The sequence below is a fragment of the Gracilinanus agilis genome, chromosome 1, assembly GCF_016433145.1.
Source record: "Gracilinanus agilis isolate LMUSP501 chromosome 1, AgileGrace, whole genome shotgun sequence".
NCBI classification, from domain to species: domain Eukaryota; kingdom Metazoa; phylum Chordata; class Mammalia; order Didelphimorphia; family Didelphidae; genus Gracilinanus; species Gracilinanus agilis.
In genome coordinates this window covers 733,877,738-733,902,362 of record NC_058130.1, presented here as the reverse complement: position 1 = coordinate 733,902,362, position 24,625 = coordinate 733,877,738, and the positions used below count along the sequence as shown (strand labels likewise).

The window sequence follows — 24,625 nt, the reverse complement described above, 5'->3', positions numbered from 1 at the left end:
TGACTTCTACTACCTACTTTAAAATCTGCAGATTTGATCATCCTACCACCTATACCTTCATCCAAGTCATCGATAAAGGTGCTTAATGCTATGGGACTGGAGCCACTAGGGGGCACAGTGGACAGAACACCAGGTCTCAGATATTTTCTAGTTGTGTGACCCTGTGCAAGTCACTTAACCCTGTTTGCCCTTGCCCTTCTGTCTTAAAGTTGTTACTAGGACAGAAAATATATTTTTTTAATTTATAAAATAAATACCACGGGTTCAAACCCAGAAACCTATGGCATTCTAGCATGGCGATGAGGGAAAGACCACGGCTTTGCAGTCAGAGGCTTCTAGGTTCATATCTTAGCGACTTTTATGGCTTTGGTTAATCATTTAATCTTACCGGTCCTCAGTTTCCTCAGCTATCAATTGAAGGAATTGGACTAGATGGCTACTGAGGTAGTAGCTAGGTGACAAATCCATCCTGACATTTACTAGCTGTGTGACCCTGGGCAAGTGACTTCATTCTTTTTGCCTCTGTTTCTTCATCTGTAAAATGGGGATTATAATAGCCCTTGCTTCCTATGGTTCTTGTGAGACTCAAATAAAATAATATTCGTACAGTGCCTGGCACAGAGTAAACATTTCATCAATATTTACACACCTTCCTTCTTCTAACTCTCCATCTATTATCCTATCAAATCAAAAGATCCTAGGTCTATAGCCAAAAAGGAACTTGGGGGTCATCTAATTCAACCCCTTAATTTTTCAGATGAGGAAACTGAGGTCCATGGAGGTTAAGTGACTTGCCCAGAGTATTTAGGTAATAAGTGATAGAGATAAGGTTTGAACCCAGGTCTTCAGACTCCAAATTTAGTACTCTTTTTCCAATGACCTAATCCAGTGATGGGCAAACTTTTTAAAGAAGGGGCTAAAGGAAAGGAAATGCTCATCTGTCAGTCTGTTTCTAAGGCAACTCTTTCGAAGTTTCATTGTATTGTATCCTACTCCTATTCGTCAGATTAGGAATAATGTAGCACTGCCTGGATAGAACATTTCAGGGGGCTACATCTGACCCACCCACTGTAATTTGCCTATCACTGGCCTAATCTGTTTCACTAATGACTACTCTTAAGGTTTTAGTTTTTTTCTTAATTCCTGACCTTCAGTCTTAGTATCAGAAGAATGTCAAGGGCTAGGCAATTGGAGTTAAGTGACTTAGCCAGGGTCACACAGCTGGGAAGAGTTTAAGGCCATATTTGAGCCCAGATCTTCCTGATCTCAGACCTGGTACTCTATCCACTGAGCCACCTAGCAGTCTCCATTCAACGAATTCTGAAGCCACTTTATTGTACTATCACCCAAACCATCATCTCTTCATCTTTTTCACAATAATAGCATGATAAAAAATTTAAATTACTTGCTAAAATCTAAATAAACCATACCTATGATCTGCTAAACCATGAGGTTAATCTGGCATGATGTGTCCCTAACGAAACCTCTCTGACTCTTTGTGATCGCCATTTCCTTTTTGAAATATTCACTAATCATCCCTTAAAACTTTGCCATTAATCGAGTCAAACTCCCTGGCCTACAGTTTGCAGAATCTATTCTTTTCTCTTTTTGGAAAATGAGGACAGCGTCAGCCCTTCCCTGGCCCTGCGGCTCCTCTCCTATTCTCCAACGTCTTGCAAAAGTCGCTAACAATAGATCAGCGACGGGTCACATCTGCCACTCCTTTTGGTACCCTGAGACGTGGTCTATCTATGCCCAGAACTCATCAAGGGCAGCTGGCCATCTCCTACTCTAATCCCTACTTATCTTGGATATCAAATTCCTCTTAGCCATTTTTCATCCTGTCCTTTCTCGTCCAGAGGTTATTCACCTTGACCGAGGAAGGGGTTAGGACTGGACATATGGTTTCATGAGGAAAGAGAATCCCCAGGTGAAGGAAACTCTCTTTGTCAAGACAAGCTGGCACCTTCTCTGCAACTTCTAGTCCTAGAAAGCTCCGAACCTCGAGGACCAAGAGGCTAAGTGATTTGTCCAGAGACTAGCAGCAATAACAGGAAAAGAAGAGCAGACCAGATGTAAACAGAAGAAAAAGATGTAGTGCCTGTCAAGAGAGCCACGAGGTGGCACCATAAGTCCAGAGAGTGCCAAGCCTGGAGTCAGGAAGACTCATCTTCCTGAGTTCAAATCCAACCTCAGACGCTCCATAGTTGTGGGACCCTGGGCAGGGCACTTAACTCTGCCTCAGTTTCTTTATTTGTCAAATGAGCCAGAGAAGGAAATGGCAAACCACTCCAGTATTTCTGCTAAGAAAACCCGAAATGGGGTCATGAAGAGTTGGACACAATGGAAAAATGACTGAATGTTTGTCAAGACCTCAATTTAAGGTCATCTCTCTACCCGCCTCACTGTGCTGTTTCTCAACAGAGAACAGTAGCAAAGGAGGAGTGGAATAGCAATGTTTCCTCTCCGTCATCCTTTATGGTTATCCCCACCAATAGATCAGCAGTGATCTGTGGATGTGAACTTGTTACTTATGCCTTCATTGATCCACCTGTATTTTTTTTCTCTCGCCAGCCCTTAAAAACAACACCTTTTGTTGTTCTCAGCTTTTTGCCTCAGCTCATTCTGAGCATGAGTAATCATATTATTTTTTATAAGACCATGCCGCACATCTGTTTACATCCTCTATTACTTGTCCTTAATTCTGCTTTATTTGCCTTAAAAAACCAAAAACCAAAATTGATTCATGAGTTTCCTATGGTTGACATGGGTTTCTCCTCATCAGACTTGTTTCTCTTTGTGTCATTTTTGAGAGCTTTCCATCCCAGCTGCTTGATTTCTTCTGTAGAATTTGAGTCCATGAGATCCTCCTTCTTTTGCTTTCTTTTTTAAACCTTTACCTTCTGTCTTAGTATTGATTCTAAGACAGAGGAGCAGTAAAGGCTAGACAAGAAGGGTTGGGTGACTTGCCCAGGGTCAGCTAGGAAGCGTCTGAGGTCCTATTTGAACCTAGGACCTCCTATCTCCAGACCTGGCTCTCTTGACAGATGAGACACTGTACCACCTAGCTGCCTCCTTTCCTTTGCTCTTTTGAAATCTCTTCTCTTAAAAGACACATGTCATCAGGCTTTCCTTTTCTCTATCATAAATTCTCAGGCATTGGTCCCCTCCTTTCCAGATTCCCATCATTTCCACCCCCGAACAACCTGTTTCTCACTGTCAGTGAGAATCAGCTCCAAGGGAAGTTCTTCCATTTCTTGAAGGTTGAAATTATCATTAAGGCAATTAATTTATTAGCTGTTCTGCTTTTGGCAGAGAAAGAATGCTTTAGCAGATGTCTGGGTAATGAAATTCCCTCATCCCCCATCAAGCCTCTGTGCCAAACTTGTGATGGATCCCCAAACTCTTCATCTCTTTCCTCTTCCTGTCCTGGTGGTCTGTAGCATGCCTCTATGGTGATATCGCCTGTATTTTTGCCTCATTCACTCTGCACTGAAATGTTTTCCCATATGCTGGTTTTGCTTATCTAAGTTTATCTTTATTCTACACCTAAGGCTCCCTTTTCACCCATCCTATTCCTTTTAAATAAAGTGGACCCCTCCAGAGCGCTCTCCCACTCATTGGCCTCATCTCACCAACTTTTAGCTAGATTTGTAGAATGAGAAGTCTAGCTGGTTTGAAATCTATGCTCCAATGATGCTAAATTTGCTTCTTTACAATAAAATTTCTGGTTCTCTTTGTTACTCATAACTTGTGGATTTGGATATAGGTTTAGGAGACCATGGGTATAATTACTGGCTCCTTTCATATAAATAAATAAATATCCTTGGACACTTCCCAGCTGTGTGACCATGGACAAGTCACTTAACCTCCATTGCATATCCCTTACTGCTCTTCTGCCTTGGAACCAATACTTAGTATTGATTCTAAGACAAAGAAATAAGGGTTTTATCTACAGATACACATGCCTATGTAATACATATTTATTTACACGTTTATTATATGTATTTAATATATAATATGTTACTAAGTCTACGCAAATGTATTGTGTACTTATACATCTTTTTCCTGTTTACTTTGGCTCTTTTCCACATCCGTTCTTTTTCCTTACTAGGTAGTTTGTCTGAGCTATCTGAGTTATTGGTAGATAAATGATGTAATTCTTACCTTCCTTCTTTCTTTTTAGTTTAAAGCTTTTTTGAGTAGATTTCATAGTTTTATAAACTTAGAGCTCAAAGAGCCTTGAGGGGTCATCTAGTTTAGTCCTCTCGTTTTACAGAGAGGGGAAGGGAAGAGAATAAGCATTAATATAACTCCTACTATGGGCCAGCCACTGTGCTAAGGAGTTTTTACAAATGCTATCTCATTGAATCTTCACAACAACTTTGCAGGGTAGTTGCTGTTATTATTCCCATTTTGCAGTTGAGAAAACTGAGGCAAACTGAAGTTAGGTGACTTGCCCAAGGTCACCGAGCTAGGAAGTGTCTGAGGCTAGATTTGAACTCAGGTCTTCCTGACTCCAGGACTGGCATTGATGAGGAAATGAGGAAACAAATACAGAGAAATTATTTGCCCAAGGCAGAGGTAGGAATAGAACCCAGGTCCTTTGAATTCAAATCCTGTGGGTTTTTTTTTTAAATTTTTCTTTACTATGTCATACAATTTAAAAAAGGAATATATAAGGAGGGCAGAGAATAATTTATTTTTAAAAATAATTTTTATTGATGCTTAAACAAACAAATAAACAATTATTTTCAGCTAGGTGAGCCTCAGTTTGGAAAGACCTGACTTCAAATTTGGCCTTGGACACTTACTAGCTAAATGACCCTGGACAAGTCACTAACTTCAGTTTGCCTCCGTTTCCTCATCTGTAAAATGAGCTAGAGAAGAAAATGGCAAGCCACTCCAGTGTCTTTTCCAAGAAAACTCCAAATGAGGTCATGAAGAATCAGACACGACCAGGTGTATCACCTACCCCTACTCTCTTGATGAATCCTCCAGTTAATCAAAACCACCCAGAGCCCACATGACAGAAAGCACCACATTCCATCGAGGGTCCCCCACCTCTCTCTGATGAAGAGAGTTACATTTCATTGGATGGAATCGTCTCTGGAACCAAGTTTGGTCATTACAATTACTAGGAGGTGAGGACAGCTGGGTGGTTTAGTGGATTAAGAACTAGGAGTAGAGATGGGAGATCCTGGATCCAAACCTGATTCCAGACACTTCCTAGCTGTGTGACCCTGGGCAAGTCACTTAACCCTAATTGCCCACCTCTTCTTTTTGCTCTTCTGTCTTGGAACCAATAGTAGTATTGATTCTAAGAAGGAAGGTAAAGATTTTAAAAAAACCAATTACTTAGAGGTCAATTTCCTTTACCATTTTTATTGACATTATTATGGAAGCTGAATTCATTGTGCCTGCAAATTATGAACTGTCCTTATTTAAGAACACCAGGTTCTTCTAAGGAATCACTCACTGTCTCCACTTGACTTAGCAGCAAGAGTTCTCTTTCCCCCTTCACTATTTCCATAGGACAGCTGCCCAGAGGAGGAGTGGAGCAGTGAGGAAGGATCAGTCAAAGGGGACTTGTCTGACTTGCCTTCACGGCAATTTCATCTTTCCAGAGGTGGAGGAACTAAGGGGGAATTCTGTTCTGGATCTAACAGGGAAGAACTGGATTTTAGTAAATATAACATAACATAACATAACATAACATAACATAACATAACATAACATAATATAATATAACATAATATAATATAACATAATATAACATAATATAACATAATATAACAAACATAATACAATACGGTATAGTATAATATAGTATAGCATAGCATAACATAACATAAATAACATGATACAATATAATATATGTTATAACATTATATAATATAACATATAATATATGTTATTGTGTAATGTTATATTATAGTAATAATAAATAATAATTTGTATAATTTTATGTTTATATTTGATATTTATATATAATAAATAAAAATAAAAACCTATATTATTGTAGAATGATATATTTATATTATATATTATATAATGCTAATAACTAGCATTGGAAATGGAAGGAGGGCAAAAGTCCCTAATTACAAAGAAAGGAAGACAATAAAGTCTGAAAATCATGGGCCAGGGCCCTTGACTTTTGATTCCTACAAACACTCCGGAGATTATTAAGGAGTTGGTTAAAGAACATCTCTTATTTTAGAAGAAAAAGAAACAAAGACCAGAAAGAGGTACTACGGTTTCATCTAGGAGTATGTTGGTTAATGTTTTTAACAACTGGCTCTCTGACAAAAAAAAAAAAAAAAAGTTCCAGGCACATGTTTAAGTTTAAATCTGCATTATTGACATTTTTCTCGATCACTCTCATAAGCCTAGACAATCAACAAAACAACAAATTCATCCTGATTGTGAAGGTTTGCCAGTTTCAGAGGTGTAAGTACTCACCCTGAAAATTTAACAAGTGGCTCTCAGGAACCCATACAAACAGGTTCCAATATATCCCTGGCAAGAGCCAGTCATGCCAGACAACGCTGTCTGGAATTCTCTTCTTTTTCATCTCTGCCTGATGGCTTCCTTGGCCTGTTTCTAGTCTCAGCTAAAATCCCACTTTCCAAAGAGAGCCTTTCCTGATGCCCCTTAGTTCCAGCCACTACCCTTCGAGATCATCTCCAATTCATCTTGCATGTGTTTTGTTTATACATGTTGTCTCCCCATTAGACTAAGAGTTCCTTGAGAGCAAGGACTATTTTTGTCTATTTTTTTTGTATCCCCAAAACTTAGCACAATGCCTGGCACATAGTACCCACGTAATAAATGCTTATTGGCTTGATTTATGACCTCATTCAGGCCAGCATCTTTTTTAATAGGATGTCGCAGTGTTGAATGGACTCTATGAGAAGCCCTATACTCCTCAGGAAAGTTATAAATACCAATTTATATGGCGGCTAGATAGCTCAGTGTATGATAGGATTCTAGGTCTGGAGTCAGGAAGACCTGAGTTCAAATCCAGCCTCAGACACTTACCAGCTGTGTGACTTTGGGCAGGCCACTTAACCTCTGTTTATCTCAGTTTCCTCATCTGTAAAATGGGGCTAATGATAGCACCATCCTCACAGGGTCATTGTGAGGCTAAAATGACCAGTGTATAATGCTACACAACCCTTTAAAGAGTCAAATCAATGTTGTCCTATAAATATTAGCTTTTATTATTTTCTCTTTTGATAAGATTTATAAACTCATAGAAGAGAAAATGCTGTAGATTTTGTCTAGCTTTTAGCAGAGCATTTGATTTAAGTCTTTCATGATATGATGACGATATTATATGATATGAGTATTTCTATTATCTGATTATCTGATTAGTATATAATGATATGATATTATCATGGAAAAGATTGGAGGAATGAACTGGAATCCATTGGGCAATTTTAGGTCATTTAGGAGCTGATGGAAGGATTGGTCTCCAGCAGAAGAAGGTCATAGCAACCATTCCATGTCAACTCTGAAGGCCTCCAGTGGAGGATCTGATGAGTCTTGTGCTTGACCTCTTTATCAGTGACTTGGATGAAAGAATAGATGGTGTGCTCACTCTTCCCATTCACAGATGGCCCAGAACTGAGAAGGAGAACTCATAGAAGGAATAATATATTCAAGATCCAAAGAATCCTTCACAATCTAGAACAGAGGGGTCAAACACAAGTCCTACAGACAGGATGTGAAATGTGATTGGAAACACAACAAAAGAAAAATTCAATAAAATATAGATAATATTACAAGTCAAGAGTAAGTCAAAGGGGCAGGGGGGTGGCTCGGTGGATGGAGAAACAGGCCTAGAGATGGGAGGCCCTGGGTTCAAATCTGGCCTTAGACACTTCCCAGCTGTGTGACTCTGGGTCAGTCACTTAACCTCCATTGCCTAGCTCTTATTGCTCCTTTGCCTTGGAACCAATACACTATATTGATTCTAAGACAGAAGGTAAGGATCTAAAAAAAAAGGCTGAGTCAATACAGTCTGCAGGGATTTTTATATATAGAACAGTGCCCTCCATTTCTACCAGCCAATAACCATTTCTTTAGCCCCTACTATGTGCCAAGCCCTGGAGATGTCTGGATATAGTGTGGTGGGTGAAGGGCCTGGAATCCATATCATATGAGAATCAGTGGGGAAAACCAGGCTGTTTAGACTGGAAAAGGGAAAATAGGGGTCATGATGGCTGTTTTCAAGTATCTGAGGAATTAACTTTGTTTTATGTGGCCTTCAAAGGGCAGAACCAGAAATGAGGGGTGGAAGTTGCAGAGACATCTTAGACTTGACATCCAGAAAAATGTTTTGTCATTAGAGGCACCCAAGAGGGCAATGGGCTGACCCAGGGGTCCCTCTCCTCGGAGGTCTTTAGTCAAAGGCTAGACGGCCTCTTGTTGCTTGGTACATTTTTCTCTCTGGGTATCAACTGAACTAGACAACTTCTAAGGCCTCTTCCAACTCTAAAAATGCTGTGTTTCTGGGAAAGGGTCATTCTAAGTCCAATTCAGAAGAAATCATTGTTAGGTTCAAGTATATTCTTCTTGAAATCATCAGTGGATTCTGAGGAAACAAAGCATCAGGCAAAACAAGGTTACGAGGGGCAGTTAGAAAGCTACAAAGTTATCCTAAATGGCCCATGAACAATATGAAGGCTGGGGTGGGGCGTCTTGATATACCCTCAGACAGGCATGATCATGGATGCTTCAAGCCTGGAGCGGAAGGGCACACCTGGCCCCTCGCCCTCGACATGGTCAGGAAACAATGTCGTCTTGAGATGTTTGATCAGGGTTTGACAGTGCCGCATTGACAAGACTGCTGTGAAACAGTGGGGCAATATTATAATTAATTAATCATTATCATCATATCATGTGATTATTATAATCATAAATAATGATTAATTGTGCTTACCTGGGGACCTGATAATCAGTTGTAACATAAATTCTTTAGGGAAACGTGGGCCAATTCAAATGATCTGTTGACAAATGAATCTGTTTCTAAACCAGTCTAATAGACATCTGTTTCTTAGAGTGGCCAAGAGAATCCTGTTTCTTGACATTCCAAAAGGTTGTAATTATGAGGCCTTTTCTTTTCACCTGAAATGCTGTCTGAGGACATCGGTCCTAAAGGCCTTAAAGGAAATCTTATGGGAGGATTCTAGATTTTATCATTTTTCCTAAAGTCTAAAGACTAATTATTTCAAAATGAATGATTCCCATCATAAGCTACCTTATCCTATTGAATGAATCTATTTTGGATGCATCTGATCCATATATGGAAAAACCTGATGGAAAAATGCTAAAATTCACATCTGTTTCCATTATCATGAATAGCAACTTAGTCTTTTCAAGCCTCTAGATCAGTGATTCCCAAAGTGGGTGCCACCGCCCCCTGGTGGGTGCTGCAGTGATCCAGGAGAGCGGTGATGGCCACACTTTTTTTGTATTACATTCTATTCTGAGTTCAATAAATAGTTTCATAATTTCCAGGGGGAGCTAAGTAATATTTTTTCTGGAAAGGGGGCTGTAGATAAAAAAAGTTTGGGAACCACTGCTCTAGACAAATAAATTCTTTTTTTTTAAACCCTTACCTTCCATCTCAGAATCAATATTGTATATTGGCTCCAAGGCAGAAGAGCAGTAAAGGCTAGGCAATGGGGGTTAAGTGACTTGCCCAGGGTCACACAGCTAGGAAGTATCTGAGGCCAGATTTGAACCTAGGACCTCACATCTCTGGGCCTGGCTCTCAATCCACTGAGCCACCCAGCTACCCCCTAGACCAGCTCTTGTTAGTGACACTTCACCTCAGCCTAGGATCCCACTATAAAGTTAAGGTCCAAAAATCCAACTCCTATTCTCAGATATTACCTTTTTTTTAAGCCCTTACCTTATATCTTAGAATTGATATAAGCATCAATTCCAAGTCAAAAGGGCAGTAAAATCTAGGCACCTGGGGTTAAAAATTGCTCAGGGTCACTCAGCTAGGAAGTGTCTGAGGTCAGATTTGAACCCATGTCCTCCTCACTCTATGCCCGGCTCTCTATCCACTGAGCCACTGACCCACGTTACCTTCTTAAGCAGCCACTTGCTTCCAAAATCTGTGTTTCAATTCAGTATCCCTTGCTTTCAGCCAACAAGAGTGATAAAAATATAACCTGTGCCACTAAAGGCTTAAGATTCTTGCCCAAGACATCATATTCTTGGGCGATGCTCTCTAGATTCTTCCTGGCAGCGTCATTTGTGCCTACATAAATCATTATGACTGAGTAATAATCATCTACTGTGAAAAGTTTGAAAAGTTCTCCGTCATTTTCTGGATGTGTGTGTGTGTGTGTGTGTGTGTGTGTGTGTGTGTGTGTGTGTGTTTGTACTTGTGTGTGTGTATCCTGGGAAAATAATAGACTTTCTACTCTTGTTATTAGGACAACAATTAGTTGCCCCAAATATTGTTAGAGCTGTGAATTGGCCCAGCCATTCTGGAAAGCAACTTGGAACTGTTCCCCCAAAGTTACCAAATTGTGTATACTCTTTAACCTGGAAATGCCTTTACTAGACCTATACACCAAAGACATCAGAGAAAGAGCAAAATAACCAATATGTACAAAAATATTTCTAACTAAATTTATGGCAATTTAGAACTAGAAACTTAGGGGGGTGCTCATGAATAGAGGAATTGCTGAACAAATTATGGTATATTGATATAATAGAATTATTATCATGCTTAAAGAAAAAAGTGAATGGTTTTAGAGAAATCCGAGAAGACCTGTATAAACTGATGCAGAGGAAGGTGAGCAGAACTAGATGAGTTTATACAATAATGACATTGTAAAGACAAACAGCTTTGAACTTTCATCCATGCCACAATTTCAGAGGATCCAAGATGGGGCTTGCTACTCACCTCCTGAGAGAGAGGTAATGGACTCTGTTCTAGGACATGAAGAATCTTTTGGATCCTGACTTTGTCATCCATTGTGTTGTTAGCTTTCTGCCAACTTCCAGTGTGGTGAGCACACATGGTGATGCACGGGGGAGGAATAAAATGGAGATTTGGGCTAAGCAATAATAGTTAGGCATATTTGGAATGGGCTGAGGAAATCCATCCAAAAAATAGTCATTGATTGTCTCAGTGTTAACTTGAAAGGCGGTCCCTATTGGCGTGCCACAGGGATTTGTACTTGACTCTGTATTATCAGAGCCAATACATGAATAAATAAATAAGTAGATAAATAAATGATGTTAACTTTTAAAAAATAGATGACTAGAATATGGATAAAGTTGGCATGCTTATCAAATCTACAGATGACACAAATCCAGGAGGGATTTCCAACATACTGCATGATGAAGTCAGGATTTAGATAAGATCTCAGCAGACCAGAATGGTGGGCCAAATCTAACAAGATAGTATCTAATAGGAATATGTATCAGGTACTACACTTGGATTCAAAAAGTCAACTTTACAAATATAAAAAGGGGGAACTCTGAGTAGACATCCTAAAAAAAACTCTAAGCTATGAAGTCAAGATGAGTTTAGTATGATACAGCACTCGAAAAAGATGACTCAGAGACAGCTAGATGTCTAGCTCAGTGCATTGAAAGTCAGACCTAGAAATGGGAAGTCCTAAGTTCAAAAGTGGCCTCAGACATGTCCTGGCTGTGTGGTCCTGGCCAAGTGATTTAACCCCAAATGCCTAGCTCTTACGGATCTTCCGCCTTGGAACCAATACTTAGTATTGATTCCAAAATGAAAGGTACAGGTTTTCAATAAAAAAGATAACTCAATTTTAAGTTGCATCAAGATCCATGTAGTATTAGGATGCAGGAGGTGATGGTCTCTCTGTATTCTTTCCCAGCTAGACCGTGTCTAAAATATTTAGGGAAGGCATTGACAAGCTGGAGAGTGTTCAAAGAAAGCAAGGCAACTGGGATGGGAACTTCAAGAATCAGACAAAGGATAAAAGGATGGTGTGCCCTGTAGAAAGAAGACTTAAGGAGACATAATAAGCATCGTCTCCAATATTTGAAGGGCTTCCATGTGGAAAAGCTCCAGAGTACAGAACTAGGAACACACCACTTATCATCTCCACTCTTTCACTTATTTTCATTCTCTCCTTGTCTACTGGCTCATTTCCTACTGCCTACAAACATGCCCATGTATCTTCCATTCTGAAAAAAAAACAAAAAAAACACAAACCAAGCCTTCCCATAATTTCCCCAGCCCCCTCTAACTCTCATTCTATAATCTTTTTTGTTCTTTGTGGCTAAACTCCTCGAAAAGACTGTCTACAATAGGTACCTCCTCTTTCTCTCATCTCACTCTTCTTAACCCCTTATAAACTGACTTCTGACTTCATCATCCCACCGAAACTGCTCTCTACAGAGTCACCGATGGTTTCTTAGTAGCCAAATCCATCGGTCTTTTCTCATTCCTAATTTTTGCTCTCTTAGCAGCCTTTGACACACTGTGGGTCACTCTCTTCTCTCTAGGTTTTTAGGATTCTCCTCTCTCGGTTCTCCTCCTACCTATCTGACCACTCCTTCTTTGTCAGCTTTGCTGGATCCTCCTCCAGATCACATCCTCTAGTCATAGGTGTCCTTTAGGGTTCTGTCCTGTGTCCTCTTCTTTTCTTCCCGATACTATTCACTTAGTGAGCTCTCTAGCTCCCATGGATTTAATTACCATCTGTAGGCTGATAATTCTCATAATCTACCTTTCCTGCCCCAGCCTCTCTGCTAACCTTTCACTTCACATCTCCAAATGCCTTTCAGGCATCTCTAACTGGATGTCCAGTAGACATGTGAAACTCAATGCATCCAAAAGTGAATTCATTATCTTTCTCCCTAAACCTCCCTCCCCTCCTAACTTCCCTTTTACTGTCAGGGACAACATCATCTTCCTAGTCCCTCAGGGTCACAACCTTGTTATTATCCTAGACTCTTCTCTCTCTCTCTCTCTCTCTCTCTCTCTCTCTCTCTCTCTCTCTCTCTCTCTCATATCCCCCATGTTCAAGTTGTTGCCAGCGCCTGGTGATTTCACTTTAGCAGCTTCTCTCAAATACATCCCCTTCTCTCCTCTGATACTGTCACTACCTTGATGCAGGCTCACATGACCTTATCCTCGGACTATTTCAATAGCCTCCTGGTAGATCTGATGGCCTCAAGTCTCCCCCTACTCCAAACCATCTTCCTTTCAGCTACCAAAGTGATTTTCCTCAAGAATGGACCAACTAGGGGGCAGCTGGGTAGCTCAGTGGATTGAGAGTCAGACCTAGAGACGGGAGGTCCTAGGTTCAAACCCGGCCTCAGACACTTCCCAGATGTGTGACCCTGGGCAAGTCACTTGACCCCCATTGCCCACCCTTACCACTCTTCCACCTAGAAGCCAATACACAGAAGTTAAGGGTTTAAAAATTTAAAAAAAAGATAAAAAAAAAAAAGAATGGACCAACTACATCACCCACCTACTCAATGAATTCCAGTGCCTCCCCATTACCATCAGGATCAAATATAAAATACTCTGTTTGGCATTCAAGGCCCTTCATAACTTAACCCCCTCCTATTTTTCAATTCTTCAAGTATTCAAGTAAGAATACACCTCTCTGCCATATATTTTCTTTAAAACCCTTAACTTCTGTGTATTGGCTCCTAGGTGGAAGAGTGGCAAGGGTGGGCAATGGGGGTCAAGTGACTTGCCCAGGGTCACCCAGCTGGGAAGTGTCTGAGGCTGGATTTGAACCTAGGACCTCCCATCTCTAGGCCTGGCTCTCAATCCACTGAGCTACCCAGCTGCCCCCTCTACCATATATTTTTGATCCAATGTCATTAGCCTTCTGGCTGTTCCACAATAAGACACTCCACCTCCCAATTCCAGGCATTTTCTCTAGCTGTCTCCCATGCATGGAATGCTCTCCTTCTTTATCACATATTGGCTTCCTTGGTTTCTTTTAAATCTCAGCTAAAATTACTGAGGAATAGAAAGCCTTTCCTACTCCCTCCTAATTCTAGTACCTTCCCCTTTTTAATTTTTATTTTATTTTAAACCCTTAACTTCTGTATATTGGCTCCTAGTTAGAAGTGGTAAGGGTAGGCAATGGGGGTCAAGTGACTTGCCCAGGGTCTCACAGCTGGGAAGTGTCTGAGGCCGGATTTGAACCTAGGACCTCCTGTCTCTAGGCCTGACTTGCAATCTACTGAGCTACCCAGCTGCCCCTTACCTTCCCCTTTTAATAATTTCCTGTTTATACTTGATATAGCTTGTTTGTACATATTTTGTTTGCTTGTCATCTCCCCCACTAGAGTGAGTTCCTTGAGGGGTAGGGATTGTCTTTTGCCTCTTTTCTGTCCTCTGAACTTATACGTAGACTATGTATAAGTATATACTATATACATATGTAGTATATACATACTAATACATAGTAGGCACCTCATATGTGTTTATTGACTGAATGGAAGTCAGTCAATGGGATTTCTCTTTCTATCTCTTGTTCTTGGGCTTGATTAGCAGTATAGAGAAATTGGGATATTTTTGGAGGTTATTTTATGGCCTCCAGCTTTGCTTCAGTTAGGTTTTTGGTTGATTCTCCGGGATTTTCTAGATCATATCATCTGTGGCAAATAAGAGCTTTCTTTCCTCATTGCCTGTTCTAATTCCTTCCATTTCTTCTTCTTCTCTAGTCTGTAGTGGTGAGAATAGGCATCCCAGTTTCACTCCTGATCTTATTGGGAGGGCTTCTAGTTTATCTCCATTACATATAATGCTTGCAGATGATTTTAGATAGACACTATTTATCATTTTGAGGACTATTCCATTTATTCCAATGTTCTCTAGTTTTTTTTTTTTTTATCGTTGTGTTTTTTTAAAAACACTTATTAGAAGAAGTACTATATATTGGTTCCAAGGCAGAAGAGTGGTAAGGGCTAGACAATGGGAGTTAAGTGACTTGACCAGGGTGACACAGTTAAGAGGTGTCTGAGGCCAGATTTGAACCCAGGATCTGGCATCTCCAGGTGGCACTCTTTGTCCACCAAGTCACTACCTCCCTTTCTAGTGTTTTCATTAGGAAAGGGCACTGTGTTTTGTCAAAAGCTGTTTCTATTTCCATGGAAATAACCGTATGGTTTCTGTTGCTTTTGTTATTGATGTGGTCAGTTATGTTGATAGTTTTCCCAAGATTGAACCGTGCCTGCATTCCTACCTGATCGTAGTGTATGATCCTTGGGATATGTCGCCATAATCTTCTCGCTGGCATTTGGTTTAAAAACGTTGCGTCGATATTCATTAGGGATACGGGTCTAGAGTTTTCTCTCTGATTTTGTTCTTCCTGACTTAGGGATCAGCACCATGTTGGGATTATAAAAGGGGACTGACTACAAGTTGTAAAGAAGCAGACTTAGACCTGATATATGGAAGACTTTAGACTTTAGACAGGGCGGGATGGGTTAGCTGGAAAGGCTGGGCGTCTTCCCCCTCTAGATGTCTTTAGGAGACCGCTAAATGAGTAAAGGAAATTCGATTCTGGGATTTTGTAAGGACGTAGATATACTCACCACTTCCCCAACAAAATTGCCCACCACTTGCACCCACTTCCAAGTCATTTGATCCCTGGCCTGCTATGGCACCCATTCTGCTCCTGAGGGCCCAGCCTCCCCCAGAGGATTTCTTTTTGTTGACCGTACATTGTTATAGACATGGAAGCTATTACAAGAATTATTATCCCCCCCTCCTGCCTCCCCAACAGAAGGAGAGTCTAAACAGATACATGTTCCCAAGTCCCTAGTCCCTTCCATAATGACACACATCATACAATCATCCTTATTTGTTGTTGTTAGTCATTTTTCAGTCATGTTTGACTCTTCATGACCCTATTTGGGGTTTTCTTACAAAGATACTAGGAGTAGTTTGTTATTTCCTTTTCCAGTCCATTTTACAGATGAGGAAAGTGAGGCAAATAGGGTTAAATGACTTGCCCAAGGTCACACAGCTAGCAACTGTCTGGGGCTAGATTTGAACTCGGGAAGATGAATTTTCCTGACTTCAGGCCCATAGGGAACCCAATAGGAGTACCCCTTCTTGAGCAAAAAGGTGGAGAGGCCTTCAGACAAAGTCCAAAGGGTGAGAGGCTGGGACCACTGGGGAGTTTAGGAATTATCAGGATGTCAGTGGGCAGAGATGCCTGCTAATTGGGACTGGGAAGGAGGAAGCATGAGGCAGAGGACAGGACTCGAGTCCCATCGCCCACTTTGTCTCAGAAGGAGCTTCCAAAACCAACAGCTAGGTCCCTGGTACTTCTCCTTTCCAAAGAAGGCCAAATCCTGCCTCGCCAAGAAACTGGACCGGTTGGCCCGCTTGATCCCCGAGGTTTCCCCACCACAAAGACCATAAAGCATTCCAATTTTCCCCCTTCTTTCTCTCTGCAGATGGCGCGGCCGATCCAGGTGAAGCCAGCGGACAGCGAGAGCCGTGGAGGTAGTTGTCAGCTCTCTTTGTCCCCCCACCCCCTCCACCCCTTTGCTCTCCCTGGTGGGAAGGGGAGGGATTTATGGAGATTTCATCTAAGGATAAACTTGGGGCTCCCCCCTCACCCCGGCAAAGCTTAGTTGTTATGCCCTGTTGGATACCTACTATCATACCCACACCCAGCCCCCTGGCACTTCCCCAGACTTCATTTTGGAGAACCGGACCTGATCCCCACTTCCTCAATCTCTGACACAAGGTCCACTCAGGCTTGGCCATGGTGAACCATATTTGTCTCCCTGTCCACCCCCCTTAAACCTCTGTGCTCCTTTAAGCCCCTCAGGCCCTATAGTTTACTTTTCTGCACCCTTACCTTCCATCTTAGAATCAATACCACGGGACTGGTTCTAACACAGAAGAGTGGTAAGGGCTAGGCAATGGGGATTTAAGTGACTTACCCAGGGTCACACAGCTGGGAAGTGTCCGAGGTCACCTTTGAATCCAGGACCTCCTGTCTCTAGGCCTGGCTCTCCATCCACTGAGATAGTTTTCTCAGCCCCTCCACCTTCTTAATCCTCCAACTCCTGCAGATCTCGGACAGCCTCCAGCCACCCGACCCCTAGTTTTCTCAGTTCTTCAGGCTCGTGGCCATCGCCCTCTTTCCAGTCCTTCAGACACTCGATCCCTCAGCCCTTTGGTCCCCTTTGCTTCTCTCCCAAGTACTGCCCTATGTCCACACTGCCCACATTTACTAAGACTACCTGGATTCTCAGAAAAAAAGAGACAGGATTATTTAGAAGCCCCTTGCACTTGGAGTCAGGAGGCATGGGCCCACCGCCGCCAAGGGAAGATGGCCTCGCTAGAACTCCGTTTCCTTCTCTATAAAATGAGAGGATCGGGCACTGCGATCTCAGAGGTCCCCTTCATGCTGCAAGTCTGACGTCCCCTGCCTTGGAGCTGGACTTGGCACAAGAGGTAGCCTTTGTCAGATGGTATCTGGTTAGTCGGATCTGAAATACAGAAAAGTGTGACCAGAGAAGCCCTAACATATGAATTTGTTAATGATGTTAATGCTGATAAGAATGTTCCTTCTGATCCTCAGCCAAAAAGTCTTGCAAGACCCTCCTTAAAAACTAGAGAAATCTAGCCTCAGACACTTCCCAGCTGTGTGACCCTGGGCAAGTCACTTGACCCCCATTGCCTACCCTCACCATTCTTCTGCCTTGGAGCCAATATACAGTATTGACTCCAAGACGGAAGGTGAGGATTTAAAAAAAAATGTGGAGAAGTGCTGAGAACCATCACCTGGGAGGCAAGGGTCTCATCTCTGCCACCACACGTTGGGCTTATGACTGGCCAAATGGCATGCACAGAAAGTAGAGATAATATCCCATGCCCAGCCTCCCCCAGAGGATTTCTTTTTGTCGACCGTACATTGTCCTAGACATGGAAGCTATTACAAGAATTATTATCCCCCCTCCTGCCTCCCCAACCCTCCCTCTGAAGCCCTCTCCATCCTCGGGGAAGCAGCTGTGCAGGACCGAGGGGGACATCGTGGGAAACCGACTGCTTTTATCCTGTCTCATCTCCAGACGCCAGGAGAAGGGGGACCCTTTCCTCCTCCCGTCAGACCTCCTTAGAGGGGTTTAGCCATCCTTGTCCAAAGGGCAAAGGGCTATGGAAGCGAGGAATGTGGAGGTGGCCATCGAGGCCTCCAGCCCAAGCTGTCTCCCTGACTGCCCCTCCGAGGCCCTCCTGGGAGAGGCCCAGAGCCCCAAAGAGGCATTAAACCATTTTTCATAAGAGTAGGGGAGCTTGAAAAGCAATGAGAGCTTCTCCAGGAATCAGCCGCTCCCCATTTCCAAAGGGCCGGCCTTGGATCAGGGGCTCCCCATGTCTTCTCCGCAGCGGAGAGACGGGGACCAGTAGAGATGGCTGTGGGAGAAAGGCTGCACAGGGGTTCTAGGACATGGGGGAGCCCAGGGAGCCACCTTCCCCCGGCCCCGGCTGCCCCCTCAAGACCCTGGCCTGCCCTGCGAGAAGGGAGAGGGGCGCTCTCGGGGTCTTCGCCTCCCTCTTCCCTGTTCCTTTTTTGTCTCTGCCTCCCACCGTTCAGACCTTCTCCCTCTAATATTCTCTGTCAGGGCTCCATCAGACAACATGCTCTTCTCTCCTCGATGCCCTCCGCTTCCTCCCCGCCCCCTCTCCAACCAACCCCACCAATGACTGACAGGAATAGGTTTCCATGGCAACGCAACTCAACATTGAGGGAGGAGAAGAGAAAATGTTCCTGATTGCTGGACAGCGCCGGAAATTGCCAGACCAAGGGGGGTGGTGGGGGAGCGGGCCTGGGAGTGTTGGGGGAGGAGGGGAGATGATCAGGGGACTCAGAACCAATAGGAGAGGGCACCCGTGCCCGCCACCTCCCCTGGGCTTACTCCTGATGCCTTCCCCCCGCCTTGGCAGCAAACCGGCCAACCTGTTGACACCCGTAGTGAAGGCTGGTTTAGGTGGCAGAGCAGGTGGAGAAAGGTGCCTGGAAAGAGCCTGTGGGGGTCAAGGAATCCCAGAGCTGTGTGTTTCCTGGTAGGTCTCTGGCCCTGGAATATACTGAGAGGAATTTAGGTCTGAGAATCTGGAAGCCCAGAGGCTCTCCCGGCTCCCTTTGACTTTGGGCAAGGCTCTTCCTCTCTTGGAACTCTTTTTTCCCACTCTGTGAAATACTAATTGGGCTAAAAGGTCTTTACCGGACCTCTTAGCTTGGATATTCTATGTTCTAAGATCCGTGTTCTAAGGACCCTCCCAGTTCTGATACCTGAAGTTCTAAGGGTGCCCCTCCAGCTCTGGCATCCTGGGTTCTAAGGACCCTCCCAGTTCTGGCATCTGGAGTTCTAAGGGTGCCCCACCAGCTCTGACATCTGGGGTTCTAAGCTCCCTCCCAGCTCTGACATGTGGGGTTCTAAGGCCCCTCCCAGCTCTGACATTCTGTGTCCCAAAATTCCTTCCAGCTCTGAGAATTCCATGTTGTCAGTTCCCTCACAGCCCCGATATTCCTTATTCTAAGGCTCCTTCCCACGCTGACGTTCTGTTACTTTTAGTCTAGGCCCAGTAGCCCGAGTTCTCAATTCTAAGGCCACTTCCTCCTTTGATGTTCTGTACTTCTGTGATTCTTTCATAAAGAGAAGCCCAGACTAGAGATAAGAAAGGAAGGGAGGTGTGGCCAGACAAGAAGGTTAACTGCCAAAGCTACGAGGGTTTTAATGGACCCTCACAATGAATCAGCAGCTTGACATCGAAGTCCAAAAAAGCAAATCTCCACCTTAAAAGAGGACTAGGCAGAAGGAAGCGATGGTTTCTTTCTATCCTGTGCTGCCCATACCTTATTTGGAATAGCTTGTGCAACTCTGGGTACAGTATTTTAGGAAGGAGGTTGATAAGTTGGAGAGGAATAGAGGAAGACAACTGAGGTGATGAAGGACCTTGAAATCACTCCATGTGAGAATCAGGAAAGAGGAATATTTAGCCTCGAGAGGGAGGGAGGGAAGGGATTTATATAGTGCCTACTACATGTCAGCCACTGTGCTAAGAGCTTTACAAATATTATCTCATTTCTTCCTCACAACAGTGCCGTGAACAGTAGGTGCTCTATTATCCCCATTTTACGGCTGAAGAAATTGAGGCAGAAAGAAGTTAAGTGACTTGCCGGTGTCACAGAGTGAGGAAGTATCTGAGGCCATTTCTGAAGCCAGATCTTCCCAGCTCTAGGCCCAGCAATCTATCCATCATTGCACCACCAGCTTCTGCCTAAAAGACAGACATGGACTGTCCACAAAGAGGAGGGATTAGACTGGTTCTGCTTGGCCCTGAAAGGCAGAACCAGAAGCTGTGGGTAGAAGTTGCCAAGAGGCCAATTGAGACTTGATGTCAGGAAAAAACATTTGCTGAGGATGCGAGGGGTCCCCAGGTAGAATGGGCTGCTTCAGGAGGTAGCAGAAGGCCTCCATATTGGAGGTCTCCAAACAAAGGCTGCTTGGCCACTTGCCGGGAATGTTGCAGACGTGAGATTCTTATTCTGGTGCTGTTCAGACCAGATGGCCTTGACTTCCTGTCCAAAGTCTGGGATCTAGAGATTGGGACCCAGGAAGACCGAAATCCCAAGATGTGAAGAGTCACTTAGGGAAGATGCTCTATGAGGAAGGAGAGAGGTTGTTGGATGCTGCCATGCTGGACCCACACCTGCCAATCCAGACCCTAAGTAAAGTTTCCCATGATGCTGATAGGGGTCTCCCTAGAAGAGAGGGAACAGACTTGGATGGCTTGGCCCCAGAAGACAGAACTTAGGCACTGTGGAGGGGATTTCTAGGGAGCAGGTTTCAGCTCAGTTGAAAGAAGAATGTTCTATTAACTACAGCAGGAAAAGCAGTGGATTTGGAGTCCCAGTTGGGTTGAAATCTCAGCTCTGCTCCATATCCCTGGTGTGACCTTGGACAAGTCAACTCCCCTTTGTGGGCTTCAGTTTCCTCACTGGTAGAAGGAGGACATTGGGCTAAAAATCTATGAGATTCTTTTCAGTTCTAAATCTGTGATGTGTGAACAATTAGGAACCTCCCACAATGAAATGGACTGAACTGGAGGGAGTGAACTCCCTGTCAGGGAAATCCCTAAAAAGAGCCTGGAGGAACCCCAGTTAGGGAAGCTAATTAAATTATTGTGCATCTGATGGACTAGGTGACCTCTGAGATTGCCAGCTAATCCAGGAGGCTAAGGTTCTATGACATTTCCTCCCTTCTGAGAAAGAATCAGGAGCCCATTACCCCCATTTCCTTAAGTCTGTGCTCCCATCATCCTCCCCCTCAGCCAATGGTCATCCCCTCTTCCTCCTCCTAGGGGTAAACAGGCCTTGGGGGGATCCCAGACAGGATCTCCCTTGGGGTGCCTGGCTCTGTTGAGGCTGATGTCTCCATCTCCCCACCACAGGGGACCGGAAGCTCTTCGTGGGCATGCTGAACAAGCAGCAGTCCGAGGAGGATGTCCTTCGGCTTTTCCAGCCCTTTGGGGTGATCGACGAATGCACAGTGCTCCGGGGCCCTGATGGGAATAGTAAAGGTGCTGCCTGTACCCAAGAGGGGAGGGAGGGAGGGAACCTCTTGTAGTCTTTCAGGGCATGCAGCTCTGCTGCTCATCTGTCTGTCTGTCTGTCTGTCTGTCTGTCTGTCTGTCTGTCCGTCCGTCTGTCCGTCCATCCATCTGTCCATCCATCCGTCCATCCAACTGTGTCTGGCTTTCCTCCATCTCATCGTATCTACTGGGCTCTGTCCACATCCGACTGCCTCCATCTGTCCGACTGATCGTATGTGACTGTCCGATGGCCTCTGTCTCTCTAGGGCTGCCCAGCTCTGGCCATGTGACCGATTGTCTCACCATAGGGTTTTGTCTGTCTGTCAAGGACTGTCTACGTGATGTTGGAAGCCGGTCCTCTCCCTCCCCCCAGTCACTGAGGATTGAGCAGGGAGGGGGAGGAAAAAGGCAAACGTGGCTCACCCTCATCTCTGTCCTCCCTTCTCTGCCCGACACAGGCTGTGCCTTTGTGAAGTTCTCATCCCACACGGAAGCCCAGGCTGCCATCCATGCCCTCCATGGCAGCCAGACAATGCCAGTGAGTATGAGATCCCAGCGGTTTCCTCCCTTCCCATCCCTGGGGCTTTAAAGGAGGGGAAAGGGGACACCAGGCTCCAGGTTGCCCAGACCTTCTCAGCGCCCCCAGGCTGGGCACCTCCCCAAATCAGAAGATGAGCTTTAATTCTAGCTTTGCTGCGGACCCCATAGATGATCTTTGAAAAGTCTCTTCTCTGTGAACTTCCATTTCCCCATCCTTTAGAAGCCACCAGCTCAATAGTTTCCTTCCAGATTCCAGTGATCTATGTATGGGATCAGTCAGTCAACACCCATTTGACACCCACTCTATACTGGACGACATAATGGAGAGGCTAGCGGATGAGTCTCAACCCCTGGCCTCAGAGAGTTCCCTGCCCAGCAGAAGAATACCATAGAAATAACAAAAGCCACAGGAAAGAGACAGACTTAGGGATAGGCGGTCACAGAGGAGGAAGACTTCTAATCTAGGAAGGCTTCCGGGAAGAGATAACCTTTGAATTAAGCTTAAAAGATATGTAGGATCCTGACAGGTGGAGATTAAGGCAGAGCATGCCAGAGCAGAGGGAACAAGTTGGCAGAGACTTAGAAAAAAGAAGGAAATATGATGTTTTCAGGGGTCCACTAGAACTGGTGGTACCTAGCAGGGAGATGGGATGAGGCTGGAGAAGGAGAGTGGAGGAAGATCCCAGAGGGCCTTGAATGTTAGACCATAGAGTCTGGCCAGGGGTGGGGCATGCATATATATAAGCAGGCTAGATATGTGACCAGAGCTGAGTTTTAGAAAGATGACTCTGGTTGTTGGTGTGAAAATGATTAAAAAGAAAGGGAAAAACAGGGAGGCTAGTGAGGAGTCAACTGTAAAAGTCCAGGTGAAAAAGCCTGAAGGAATTGGGAATGTTCATCCTGAAGACCATGAAGGTCTTCCAGTAAACAAATGGCCATTATGGAGTCTCCCAGGGGCATTAGGAAGCAAGAGTCAAAAGAAGTCCAGTTTCAGCTGCAATAGCAGAACTTCCCGAGTATCCAAGCTGTTCCCTCCATGGAATGGGAATGCATTGGGCAGGGGCTATCACAAGCAGGGGCTGGACACTCTGCTCTGACCACACCGGGAGTTACAGTTGAAGAAAGTTGCCCATAAAGATGGAGACCAGTTATGGGAAAGGGCTTGGAATTTATGCTGTAAGAAGGGTTGTTTGGAAGAACTAGAGATGCTTAGCCTGGAGAAAGGACTCCATGGGGGAGGACCTAGCCATCTTCAAGTATCTGAAGGGCTGTCAGGTGCAAGAGAAATCAGGCCTATTTTTTGGCCCCCCAAAGGGAAGATCTAAGAGTAATGGATGGAAGTTGGAAAGAAGCAGGGAAAATTCTAAACAATTAGAATGATAGAAAAGTAGAATGGGCTGACTAGCCATCAGAGAATCTCTCCTCCTCTAGAGAAAAAACCAAACGACCACTTGGGCACTTTGCATTGACTGGAGGGTTCTTTTTCAGGTATGGATCAGACTAGATGGCCACTGAGGGAGGTCTTGTTCAATTTTGAGATTTTTATCTCCAGTCAGGAATGGAGTGTGCTTTTAAGTATTGAACAACCAGCTCTCTACAACAGCAAAACCAAACCAAAGATATGTGCACAAAACATTTTAAAGTTTATATTATTAACATCTTCTTTATTACTTTCTTAAGCCCAGACAATCAACAAGACAATAAATCAAATCCTGATTTATAGCTTTTGCTCATTTCCAAGGTCTAAGTCAGTGATTCCCAAAGTGGGTGCCACCGCCCCCTGGTGGGTGCTGCAGCGATCCAGGAGAGTGGTGATGGCCACAAATGCATTTATCTTTCCTATTAATTGCTATTAAAATTTTAAAAAATTAATTTCCAGGGGGGCTAAGTAATATTTTTTCTGGAAAGGGGGCAGTAGGCCAAAAAAGTTTGGGAACCACTGGTCTAAGTCCTCACACCAAAAATATAACAATCAGCTCTCTCAGGATGGTTGGAGCTGATTTGAGGATATCACAGAGGGTGTTCTGAGTAAAGGGCATTTCTATACTGAGAAGGGGTTTAGATAAGATAGACTCTGAGGCCCCACCCAACACTGAGAGTATATTTGAGACAGGGAAACCAGGAGGAGGACCTGATGTGGGGGGATAATGAGGATGAAGTGAAGGCAGACATGCAGACATGCATTCAGAAGCTGTAAATGGCCATCATCAATACTTATATGGGGGTAATATTGGACAATTATGGGACCAAGGCTACTCTCTTACAATGGATGCCTCTGGGATCTGCCTGCTTCAAGTTCTCCTCTCCAGGGTCAGGAAATCTAGGGATGTGGTCAAGTGTATGAGAGAGGGAGAAAAAGATGTGGTGGGAGAGGGGGATTGGGAGGATAGTGGAGACAGACAGAGAGAGAGAGAGAGAGAGAGAGAGAGAGAGAGAGAGAGAGAGAGAGAGAGAGAGAGAGAGAGAGAGAAGGAGGGAGGG

General features: G+C 44.0%; 1 protein-coding gene across 7 annotated transcripts in view; it reads left to right on the top strand.

Moving 5' to 3' along the window:
- Nucleotides 1-24,625, top strand: part of CELF5 (CUGBP Elav-like family member 5) — a 55,894-nt gene that overhangs the window by 21,538 nt on the left and 9,731 nt on the right. For 6 of the 7 annotated variants that reach the window (XM_044658667.1, XM_044658665.1, XM_044658662.1 and 3 more), the window contains exons 2-4: nt 16,450-16,498; nt 21,464-21,592; nt 22,063-22,142. In XM_044658667.1, the coding sequence (XP_044514602.1) occupies nt 16,450-16,498; nt 21,464-21,592; nt 22,063-22,142 (258 nt within the window). Of the gene's footprint in view, nt 1-16,449; nt 16,502-21,463; nt 21,593-22,062; nt 22,143-24,625 lie in introns of all 7 variants that reach the window. The other variant, XM_044658661.1, reaches the window with a different exon arrangement.